The following is a 12,660-nucleotide window of genomic DNA, read 5'->3' on the forward strand; positions in this document are numbered from 1 at the left end:
CCTTGTCCCAATGCTAGGGAGCGGTATCATGCCCCATCAAGAGTCATGCCACACACAAAGAGGACAAAATGTGTTCAGAAAGGACTCTCGGCACCAACAGAACCCATGCTCAGCTGGACACATTCAGAGCTCGCCCGCGGCCCTCACCTGTGCCGCAGTGAGCCCCAGAGCCACACTTTTTGTGGAAGGCAGCACAGCCAAGGCAGCTCTGTGTCCTTCACATAACACCAAAGGCACCGTACGGAGCAACTCTCACAGCGCACGCTCGAAGCTCCCCCTCCCAGGAGTTCAGAGGAAAAGAACCCACCTACCACCACCTGACTGGAGCTAGTGCCTCTGCTGGCTTGCAAACACAAAGGTGAGGACAGCTAGCTCCCCAAGAAACAACAGGAAGCTGAGTCCAAGAATATAGAAGAACTGTCCTGAAGGTAGGCCCCTGCCGTGCTCCAGAAGTAGGCCCGGGACGGGGAGCCACACCTTCACAGGGGGCTGGCCGGCCAGGTCAGAAGCTCCCCTGGCCCCAGAGGAATCGGAGCATTTCTCCTCAAGAGCACGCCTGGTTCAGCTCCTCATCTTCCCTCAAGAGCACGCCTGGTTCAGCTCCTCAGGACTGCACAACTGCCGGGAAAAGAGGACTCTCCAAAGAGGAAAATTTAATTGTTGAAATTAAGTTTTCTATGGCTGGGATAAATGACTGATTAGAATCAGCTAGGACTCAGAACGAAAAAACTACAATTTCTGATAAAATAAATTGTGTCAAATAAATTATAAAGAATTTTAAGTAAACAAATATGTAAATAAAAATTAACATCATACACAAATGTTTAAGATTAGTGGTTACCAGAGAAGAAGTGGGGGGAGGCAGAAAGGGGGTAAGGGGCACATGTGTATAGTGACCAATAAAAACTAGACTATTGGTGGTGAGCACAATGCAGTCTACACAAAGTGATAAATAATAATGTACACTTGCAATTCCACAATGTTCTCAACCAGTAAGACCTCAATAATAATAATAAAAATAACTTTCTCTAAAAAAAGTTTAAATGACCAAAATAATCACGTCTAGCTTTTACCTTCCCATAACGTGCTACACATTTACTCCATCTTACAGTGAAAGGTAAATGCAAACTGAAACCCCAGCCATAAACCCACGCCCCACCCCGTGAAGGGGACAGCCGCAAGCGAAGCTTCCGTACCCTCCCTCGTACGATGAGGCCACGTGGTGCACGCGGAGAGCCCAGAAGATGCCAGACGACAGTGACTTCCTGACTTCATCATTTCTGGCATAATTTCTATGTCGTTCAATCAATCTGCTCACAATAGAGTGTCTACTATCTTACTATTCGTCCAGCTCTTTTGAATGTTCTAAACGGCCCATGTGGTAACCATGAACCCAACAGTAACTGCACTAAGATTCCCACTTAAACCACCACTCCCCAGATCCTCGTGCCTGGCTGCCTCTGTCAGGAGCTCTCAGGACTCAGGACACGGAGGAAGACGGGGTTCTGTTCCGGAGGGTACCCACCTCATGAGAGCCTTGTAAGACTCGTAACCTGGGAACCACACAAAGGTAAAACACTCAAGTGGCTTTCAATTACCCCCTTTTAAACACGGAAGATCTGAACGCCCCACCTTATGAGGGTCAGAATCAATCTGTAACAGCCACAACGACACTGTCATGCTGCAACCTCCATGACATGAAAAGAAAGCCCGCAGACAGGAAAGACTTGTAGGAAATGGGAAAACACGAGGACTGTCTTAGAGACACCCAAAATTAGGAGAACTCCAGTGCCTCCCAAATACGTCTTTGTTATTACCACTTACTTCAATTGCTAATAATTTCTGGATAAAGATAATCACTTCTGAATTAGTCAAGTACCAAAAAACACTGATTGCACATCTCCTATTTGCCTAACACAGTGACATATGAGATATAAAAAGACAATTTCTGCCACAGAAAACTGGACACAAATGAGCCGACATGAAATCTGTACAGTGCTCTGCCAGAGCAGAGTAGCCACAGGCTCAGAAGCAGCAGGAGAGGCTGGGGGACTCGGGACCCACAGGGGAACGTCCCAGGCAGAGCTGGCATTGGGATCGGCTCAGGAAGCAGCCTGGGCTTCTCCCAACGTGGGGAGGGGTGGCGCTCTGGCTCTGGGCCCAACAGGAGGAGGGGGCACCCCAGCCAAGAGGCCCACAGGAGGCCCCCTGCCCTCCGTGTGCAAGTGAGACATGAGGAAACACCAGGAGGCAGAGTGGGCACGCCTCGCCCAGGGACTAGATGGCACAGAGCCGAGCCCACTGAGGGGCTCCCACAGGGTGGGTGCCTGAGCAGTGCTGCCGAGCAGTGGAAACAAGTGCAGGACCAAGAACACCATCGAGGGAGCCGCCTGCCCTGGATCCACCAAGACAAGCCCATCTGACTGCACAGCCACCACTTCGACCCCTTCAGAGGAGACTGCCCGGGTCCCAGCTCCGCCACTTCCAGCCTACACACCTCAGTGCCTGTCCCTTCCCTGGTGACACAGCGGCAGCATGCCGCCAGGACCTAGGGCACACACGAGGAAGTGTCAGCACAGAGCCCAGCACCCTGGAGTCCCAGGGCAGGAGACCACCACTGCTGTCCCTCCTTGGCCTGGCCCTGCCTAGCGCTTGGCACCGGCCGCAGGGCCTGGAGGAAAGCACCTTGCCAGGTGTCTGCTCTCTGGCTCTGGCACCCCTCAGGTTCCTCGGCCCTCTCGCCACCCGGTTCTCCCGAGCAGCACCACTGAAGGTCACGGAGACAGAGCACGACTGCCGCTGAAGGCCCCAGGGGGACCCTGCACAGACTGGGCCAGCTCCCATCTGCAGAGCACACTCTCAGGCAGAGAGCCGCACTCGAGGCCAAGGACCTCTGGGACAGGGGGGAGGACGGGCCACGGAGAGGGCAGCCAGGTGAGCACCAACCCAGGAGACATCTCAGAACCACCTCCCCTGGCAACAGGACTCGGGTGCCCAGCATCCTCGCTTATTGCAAGGCCCTCACTACACAGGCTGAGGGGAAGGTGACAGGACAACAGACCCGACTCTAGACCTGCGGAGGAGGCACAACAGGCGCCCAGAACCAGGCCTCTAGAGCCAGGAGAGAAACCAGAATCTGAGCTCCAGGTGAACTGGGGGGAATGCCAGCCGCCCACAGACAGAGCCAGAGGGACACCCGCGTCAGAGGGAAGGGTGAGGGTGGCCTGGCACCAGGCACCTGAGAATGCAGCCCAAGGGCAGGCGGGGGCTGTGAGGCCCTCTGATGGCCTGCAATGAGGCCACAGGCCAGGCCCAACAAGAGGGACACCAGCCACGTGGCTCTGCACCAACCAGGCGCACAGCCCTCTGCGTCTGTCCTCTCATCTAGAGGCGAGGGGAGCCCTTGACCAGCAAGGCCCCTTCCCCTCCCAGTGTGGGCCCAGGCCAGGCTGCCTGCAAGCGAGTGCACGCCTGTCCAGCAGGACATGTCGCCTTGTCACACAGCAGGTGTGCAAACCACCCGGCCGGTGGAATTAAAGGCATGCCACACACCACACAGGCTTCAACACGACTCGTGCAGTGCCGCAGCCCCAGACAAAATGCTGAGTTGCATGGAATAAGACAGCATCAGAGCTGGCTGCTCGGCATCTTCCTTCAAACCCACGAGGAAAATGAAGGTACCTCATTTCACCTGAATTCTACAGGAGCACAGGAACATGACAGAAATGTACACACATTCCAAAAAGTGTACATATTCAAATGGTTACCATATTTTCCTCCACCCAAAACCCTGCAGGTGCTATGACTAAAAGCCCAATTTGGATAATCTGTCCTCTGGCCCAAGTGAACCTGACATGAACCGACAGGGGCCCCTCCCCAGAGAGCCCTGAGAGAGACCAAAGCCGCCCCAAGAAGCACCCTGACAACCAAATGGCCTCTTTCATCATGAGAGGCCACGACTTATGCTAGTCAGCTCACACCACCCTCTGAGGCAAGAGTTGTTATTTCCCTCTCCGGATGGGGAGCGTGGAGCAAGGTCTTCACCTCCACCTGGGATCACAGGTATTGCCACAGCACGTCCCAACGCCCAGGACTGGCCCACATCCATCGGCCTCCCTCGCGGCAGCAAAGCGCCTAGGGCAGAGCCAACTGCAACATCTGCGGCCAGGACATGTGTTCCTGGAGCGTCGCACCAAACGCGGTGAGGGCGGTCTGCTCGACAGTGCTGCAACCTGAGCACCAGACTCCTTTGATTCACTTCAACGACTCACAGACCAGGGCAGCCTGGGCAAGGCCCCCGTGGCACTCAGGCGTGGGTGGGAGTGCAGGTGCCAGCTGTCCGTTGCTTACCTGGTGTTTAATGCTGTCGTTTGCAACTGTTCTATCCTTCAACAAGACGTCTGCCTCTGTCACTGACAAAGTAAAGGCAGCTTCACTGTGAAAGGGAGATGCGATCCTAACACTGATCACACTTTCACATGGAAAGCCCGTCTCAGAAACAGAAGCGCTGCCCACCTCCCAGCCATCACAGGAAGCAGGCAGAGGAGAAAGTGCACAGTCATTAAACCTTCCACTGGGTGGTAAGCGCCAAGCCAGCATAGCACCCAGGACGCAGGCAGAGGTGCAGCACACTCACACAACCACCTGCAGTTTCTGATACTGCAGATTCCTTCCTTGAGTTTCCTCAACGTGCATTAATCCTAATGCTTAAAGCAGGACTAAACCAAAGAGTGCTTTAAAACGGCAAAGGGGGGGCCGGCCCCGGGCCCAGTGGTTAAGTTCACACGCTCCACTTCGGTGGCCCAGGGTTTCGCCAGTTCAGATCCTAAGTGAGGACATGGCACTGCTCATCAGACCATGCTGAGGCGGCGTCCCACACGGCACAACCAGCGGCACTGACAACTCGAGTATACAACTATGTACTGGAGGGCTTTGGGAAGAAGAAGAAGAAAAAAAGAAGATTGGCAACAGATGTTAGCTCAGGTGCCAATCTTTAAAAACTAAAAAGGCAGGGGCTGGCCCCGTGGCCGAGTGGTTAAGTTCGCGCACTCCGCTGCAGGCGGCCCAGTGTTTCGTTGGTTCGAATCCTGGGCGCGGACATGGCACTGCTCATCAGACCACGCTGAGGCAGCGTCTCACATGCCACAACTAGAAGAACCCACAACGAAGAATACACAACTATGTACCGGGGGGCTTTGGGGACAAAAAGGAAAAAATAAAATCTTTAAAAAAAAAAAAAAAAATAAAAAGGCAAAGGGGCCTGCTAGTGACATGAAGTTGCCAAACACTTGTTCCCCTTCCAGAGTTAAAAATCACCACTGCAAGAGGAACACCCTTCAGGGAAGAAACACTCAAAGCCCAGTTTCGACGGTACTTGTTACGAGTTCACCTGTTTCGCCTAACCCACACTAATGAACAGGTGGATAAAAACACAGCCAAGTGCATCAAAGGAAGCAGATGAGATCCTGAAGCACAAAACACCTGCAAGTTTCATCATGCACAGCGGACGCCCAGCCTCTGCTGTTCAGGTCTGACAAGCCCATGGTGAAACCGGCTCCAGCTCGGGAGAGCCCAGCACCCAGCACAGCTTGCTCCTGCCCAAGGGCAGCAGTAGCAATTAGAGAAATGGCTCCCTCAAAAAGAGAAACGGAAACAAGACGCATGATCCAGAAAGACCAAGGTCTTCCCGAAGAAACACTGGGCTTCAGAAGGCTCTGGAAGGGATGCGCCTGGCCCTGGGAGCCCTGGAGGGGGCTGGGCCCCATGGGCCGTGGCTTCACAGTAGTCTCATTCACCTGCTTGACTAGGCTGTTGCGTCAGGCTATTGCTCACTGGTGCTGAGGGCACATCTCTAGACAGCACTGCGGTGCCACCTGGCTGGGGGAGGGCGCACCTGCCTCGGGCTCTGCCAACAAACGCGCAGGGGGGCCTGAAGCCATCAGGAAAATCTTTTTATTCCTCAGGAGGAAGAGAAAAAAGAGAGAACTCTCCTCCTCAGTGTGGAACTTGGAAATAAAAACAGCTGCCCACTCCCAGCTGCTTCAATTCTGCAGAAAAGAATGCCACTTACTCCCACAGGTGGCAGGAGAACAGGCAGCAAGCTGACCTGTCAGAGTACTGGGTCTTGCTCTTTAACTCATGTGCCTCCCAGTGGGGAAGAAAAAACAGAAAACTTGCAACAATCTAGAGGCAAGGAACAAGATGATCAAAACATAAAAGAAAGGCCCAGGGGCACAGCAACTGCAGATCTGGACAGAAGTGGCACCTTAATGTTCTCAAGCTGAGAAGAGCATCAGAGCCCTGAGGACTGGAACCAAGGGACAAGGAGCAGCTGCAGGGCACCCTCGCTGGTGGGCAGAGCATGCAGGCCACCGCTGCCCCTCCCAGGGAACCCGCCTCCCACCGCCAGCCCCGGCAGGGGCCATGCAGGATCCACCTGCCTGCAGGTTCCTGGGGCAGTTCACAGCTGGCTCCAGCCCTGCAGTGTAGGGGCCCTGGTGGCTCAGCTGCCCTGACGCGAATGCAGCAATGGCCCCTGGACGGCAACTGCAGGAGACCCTGGGAGCCTGTCACATATGCAGACGCCTAACTGGGAGAAGGTCCACAGGAGGACCACAACCACAGAAGCGAGTCAGGAGGAAAGTGCCTACCCTCCCACAGCACCGCCCACCCTCAGGTGGGTCTAACTTCCACCCTGCGAGGCCACGGCGACTGACAGTTCCAGCTGCACTGTCAGCCCTTCCAGGCGTTTCTCCACACCTAAGACTCCTCAGTGTGCCTCATGGCAAAAAATTAAGAATCCACTTACTCCCAAACCTTCAAATAAACCATCACAACCCCAGCCACCCAACCTTCACCAGAATTACCTAAAACACAGACAGCCTCCCCCAGGAGTTCTGCAATCCCAAGTCTGCAACCCATGCCTCCCCTCCCCTCCGCTCCACACTCGGCACCTTCCAGGCAGCCTCCCCCTGCACTGACCTCCATCACAGCCATTAAACTGGAAATCGCAACACAATCCTCTTTACGCAGCACCCCCACAGCTGGAACGAGAGCCACCGGGGCACACAGGCTGACACCTGCGTTCCACCAACACAACAGGTATGCAGCCCCTACAAAAATTTTTAAAAGACCTCAGAAACACAGGAAAATACTTAAATTACGGTATTGTTAAATTTTTGTTCAAACCTATTACATATCAAAGGGAACTGAAAATATACGCTCAAACAAAATTTTATACACGAAAGATCAGATTAAACAACAAACACATAGAGACAGAGATTGCACTGGTGGTTACCAGAGGGGAAGGGGGGAGGGAGGAGGGCAAAAGGGGTGATTCGGCACATGTGTGTGGGGATGGATTGTAGTCTTTGGGTGGTGAACATGAAGTAATCTACACAGAAATCAAAATATAATGATGTACACCCAAAACTTACATAATGTTATAAACCAATGTTACCAAAATAAAAAAAAAAAAGTTCAGATTAGGATTATTCAACAGAGCTAAGAATACCCACACAATGGAACATCATCTGGCCATAAAAAGGAATGAATTACTGACACACACTGCGATGTGGATGAATCTTGAAAACATACTAAATGAAAGAAGCCAGACACAAAAGGCCAGGCACTGTACAGAATAAGCAAATGCACAGGGACAGGGAGTAGATTAGTCGTTTCCAGCGGCTGGGGAAGGGGCGGGGGGAGAGAGAGAGCTAATGGGTGTGGGCTTTCCTTTAGGAGCGATGAGAATATTCTGGAATTAGGTAGTGGTGGTGGTTGTACAACCTTGTGCACATACAAAATCATGACTGATTTATACACTTTAAAAGGGTGAACTGTTTATGGTACATGAATTATATCTTAATCTTTAAAAGCCACTGTACAGAGCCAGCCCTGGTGGCCTAGTGATTAAAGTTCAGAGTGTTCCGCTTCAGCAGCCCAGGCCCAGTTCCCAGGCATGGAACCACACCACCTGTCTGTCAGGAGACATGCTGTGGCAGTGGCTCACATAGAAGAATTAGAAGAACTTAGAACTAGGATATACAACTACGTACTGGGGCTTTGGGGAGGGAAAAAAAAAGAAAGAGGAAGACTGCCAACATATTTTAGTTCGGGGCTAATCTTTCGCAGCAAAAAAAAAAACACCACATTGTAAAACATACTACATTTATTTACAGAATGAAAGGAAGCATGAACAGATATTACCTCAACAGACTATAAGAATTCAGGAAATGTTTTATTTTTTCAGGTTTCTTTTTAGGATGTCTTGAAATATTCTCATCCTTTGAATGATAATCCCTCCTGAAGACAATGGCAACATGAATAGGAAGAAACAGATGCAGAGAACATTTCTACGACAAAGAACAGGGTAGCAATTCCCTAAGCGGCCAAGGCCCAGCATTTGTTCAGGGAGAAAGGGCTTTCCCAGGCCCAGCACAGCACAGGAGCCCAGAGCTGCCATCTCCTCTCCTCTCGCATCCTGCACGCCCTGCCCTGGGTGATCACACCATGAGCCCCACTTTCCAGTGGCCCTCACACCCTCAACACCTCGTTAGAACCCACAAGAGCCAAGGAAAGCAGAGGGGACAACACCCAAGAAGATGACATCATGCTGAGTCACAGCCCCAAACGCCTCCATTTAAATGGAGTCCAAAATGCCCTGCTCTCCTGAAAGTGGGCCATCGGCCTCTCAAGCTTCAGAGACAAGGACAAGAACAAAGTCTCGCCCACAGCAGGTGAAGAGCAGAGAGGAGGCGCTGTGCCCACAATGACCAAGGGCCATGAGGGCCACGGGGGCTGCTCACTCCCAGGGGAGGGGAGGGCTGACCCAAGAGTTCAGAGAGCTTCATGGTGCGGCAGCCTCCCCTCCTCAAGAAAGCTAAACTAGATCTTTCCTCCTGGTTAGCACCAGAAACGGCAACTCTGGGGACGAGTAGAGCACATCGCCAGGAAAGGGAGAGCGCACTCCAGGTGGGCGCCGTCTGTGTCAAACACAGTTGTCACCAACACCCAACCTCAGAATCCGAACAAAAGCAAACTGCAAATCACCTGCCTAGCGTCCTTGGAGCTGGTTCCAACAACACACTCTAACACAATCAAGCAGCAGGAAACCGGGGGACACGCCCCTGCCTGCCCGGCCAGCTGACCTGGCTCCCCGGGCACCACTGCCCCCTGGCGGTGGCACGCAAGGCTGGCTCGGCCCACCTCTGCTGGAGCAGAAAGCCCAGCACCAACTATCCAAGGCCAGCCCTGGGTGGTAAGGCACAGGCCAAGGCAGCGGAAAAAAGAAACTGTGTTCACTATGCTGTCAGGGTTAAATCTCTGCCTACGTTCCAACTACTTCAGAACGAGCCAAAGGGAAACAGAACTTATCCCCACCGTTTCGAAGGTTCCACAAGCTGACTGCTCACTGTCCCCGCCCCTGGGGCAGTGTTTACCAGGGCCTGCAGCGTCCCGTCCATGGTGATGACCCCTTCGATGGTCTGGAAGGAGGAGCGGGCCAAGGTGCACAGGCTCCAGTCCAGGAAATCCGCCATCTTCTTCTGCTTGACGTCAGGCCGGGTGACAAACCTGCCAGAAGGGAACAAACAGGTGACAGGTCAACCAAGGCCCCAACAGACGAGAACTCATCCCTTACCAGCTCCCACATCCTCCTGTTCAGATGAGTCTCCATGCCAGGACGTCTGTCCTCTGCACTATGAATTATGTCCTCCTTCAGGAGATACCCACAACACTCCCCAATCCAAGAAAACAAGATGCTGCCTGGACCACGGCCCTCGGGGGCTGGTTCCCCACTACAATCTCTCTGAGGTCAGGCACAGGCCCTCCCACCCCTGTCTCCTCTCTCCTGAGGAGAGGCCTGTGGAATTAAGTGGGAAAGTAGGGTGCTAACTCAGTGAGATTGTGCTGTACATATGCAATGCAGTAAGGGTACAGAAAAAGACAACAGAAATACAACACATATACTGTGTATTACAATTACAAATGTGTCATTTTTCTATGTTCCAAAATTTCCAACTTCTCCACATGGAGCATACCTTGCTTTTATAATGAGACAGAAATATCTGCTCTTCAAAACTAATGTAATCAGTAAGAATAAAGGCATATTTTTCCACTGAAGAGTTTCTATAAAGGAACACGCCTACTGAAATGTTTTGGCATCAATGTAACATCATCGAGAGTTACACAAAATGCAGCTGACCTTTAAAGGTTCAGTTCACAAAGGGAAAGAGGTGTGGCTCCAGAACTGCAGGTGGTAAACGGGAAAGCATTCACACCTGACGGCAGAGTGGGTGAGACAGGCAGCTCCTCCATGAAACACCAGACTGGGGACAGACGCCACACATGCCCCATGACTTTAGTGTAACAACCCACCAAAGAAAGGCTGAGAAATATGCAAATCAGAACCTGGCACACATCTGCGACGTGCTACAAGGTAACCCAGAGCAGCTCTAAGACCTCTTCCAATCACAGCACCTGCCCTTTCTAGAACACACTGGAAGAAACGCTGCACAGCCCCGGCTGCACCTACAGCCTGCAACTGGCTAGCTCGTCCTCAACACGCTGAAAACCAGCACAACCATGAGGAATGCTTGCTCGTCCCAGCCACTAGATGGTGTGGCAAGGTCCCGTCAGCTCTTGAACCTGCCCCCACGCCACCCCGGATCTCTGGGATCACCTTTCCTGGAAGACACCATAGAGGGAATAAAGGTTTAGGGCTTCACCCCCCTCCCCACCCCAAAGGTGCGATGCTCCACAAAGTGAAGCTCAGCATAACTCTACCAAACCCTCAGTACTGCTAGTAATAAAAACAGGTATTATTTTTCATTTAACAAATTTGGCAAACATTTGTAAGATCACACAGTGTTGGTAAATATGGGGAAAAGGTGACTTTCAACTTGTTCAACCTTTCTAGTAACTGCATTTAAAAGCCCTAAAATGCTCATTCCATTTCTAGGAAGCAATCAGAATGGTACAAACCTTTATGCAGAATGTTTGTGACAGTATTAATGTTACTAACAAACTGGCAGGGCAGTAGTTACATGTCCAAGAGGAGGTTGGAGAAGCAATGAAATATTCACACAGTAATCACCTCTTGGAAGAAGACTGACTGAAGCTCCAGGGCTGACTGTCAGTACCCCATACAGTAGCCGGTAGGCACAAGTGTGTGCACCAACATGCCCATGGACAGAACACACACCCAGAGAGTGGCAGGACAAAGAACAGTCACATCTCTGGGGGATGAAAGTCCACGTGAGTTTTATTTTGTACTTTGAACTCTTCTTTATTTTCCAAAACACACTTGATTTCTTTTACAATTAGGAGGAAACCGATAGGGGCTGGCCCAGCGGCACACGCACTCCACTTCAGCAGCCCAGGATTCGCTGGCCCAGATCCTGGGCACGGACCTACACAGTGCTTGTCAAGCCATCCTGAGGCAGGTGTCCCAAATACAAAGTAGAGGAAGACGGACATGGATGTTAGCTCAGGGACAATCTTCCTCAGCAAAAGAGGAGGACTGGTAGTGGACATTAGCTCAGGGCTAACCTTCCTCAAAAAAAAAAAAAGAGAAAGAAACCCATAATGTTTTTCAGTCCTTGTCAAAAACATGAGAAGCCTCTATCCAACGAGCTTCCCTCCGCCAGGCGGAGCATCTCGGGCAGGCTCAAGTGCCTCCTCCCCGACTCCTAAAATTGGCTTCTTACACCCAGGCTCTGCCCTGGGGTTAGCAAGTGCCCTCACTGCCCTAGGAATTCAGTGTTTCTCTTCCCACTCCGTGCAAGAAGGTCATACACCCAAGCGTAAAGTGACTCTCAATGAAGTGATGCCCATTTTCCCAATCAAAAATTCCAAGTTTTTTACAGCCAATTTTCAACTTTCACAAAGATAGAGGGGGAATAAAAGCCAAATTTTCTAATTTATTTACTCTATACACATATTTTAAATCACATGTCAAAGAAAAGATTAATTTAGAAAAACTGCTTTCTTCCATTTCCACATTTCACCAACCAGTTTACTCAGCTTTGAAATGCGTTTTTGGCATTTGGAGACTCCAGACCCACTCCTTGGTTCACCTGACAAAGCTCATCAGATAAAACCACCTTCACCTGTTTGAGGCACAACCTGGTTTTCAGTTAACATAAAATGTTTGCAGATTTTTATCTCAGGCTACAGTGGCCCAATCGTAGTTCCTGATCACCGTACGCCACTGCATACACTGCCTTCTCAGCGACTGTTAAAGGCCTAATTACCACACCCCAAAGGTGACGTCATACCCAGGTATACTGATACACCTTTTCTAAATCTGTGCTCCATTAATGGGCCCATCAGGTCACCCGGGAGCCCCTAACCGAGGCCTGATGCTCCCTCAAAGAGAGAGAGTGAGTTCTCAGGAGAGGCAAGACTTCCCCAGGCCCGTCAGCACAGTGTCCTCCTTTGAGGACCACACAGACACACAGGTGACACAGAAGGTACGTAAGACAAACCCTCTTAGACCATGCCAGTCACAGACCAACCAACACGACCGCAGGGGGCCTACTGGGCACTTACTTGGACACGAGGACGGCAGCTGCATCTCGGGCCTTGTCACTGACCACCAAGTAGGACTGGAAGAAAGGACAAAGGACAGGCACTGTTACACCCACAATGCAGAGCTCA

At 51.6% G+C, this 12,660-nt stretch overlaps 1 protein-coding gene across 16 annotated transcripts in view; it reads right to left on the minus strand.

Annotated features, from left to right (window-relative positions):
- The window catches only part of TBCD (tubulin folding cofactor D), a 191,288-nt gene that overhangs the window by 156,325 nt on the left and 22,303 nt on the right, over positions 1-12,660 (minus strand). For 15 of the 16 annotated variants that reach the window (XM_070561247.1, XM_070561245.1, XM_070561238.1 and 12 more), the window contains exons 6-7: positions 12,553-12,608; positions 9,441-9,573 (exon numbers count right to left, since the gene is read on the minus strand). In XM_070561247.1, coding sequence (XP_070417348.1) covers positions 9,441-9,573; positions 12,553-12,608 — 189 coding nt within the window. Of the gene's footprint in view, positions 1-6,981; positions 7,089-9,440; positions 9,574-12,552; positions 12,609-12,660 lie in introns of those variants that run through there. The other variant, XM_070561248.1, reaches the window with a different exon arrangement.

The sequence above is a fragment of the Equus przewalskii genome, chromosome 10, assembly GCF_037783145.1.
Source record: "Equus przewalskii isolate Varuska chromosome 10, EquPr2, whole genome shotgun sequence".
In the NCBI taxonomy this organism is placed as follows: Eukaryota; Metazoa; Chordata; class Mammalia; order Perissodactyla; family Equidae; genus Equus; species Equus przewalskii.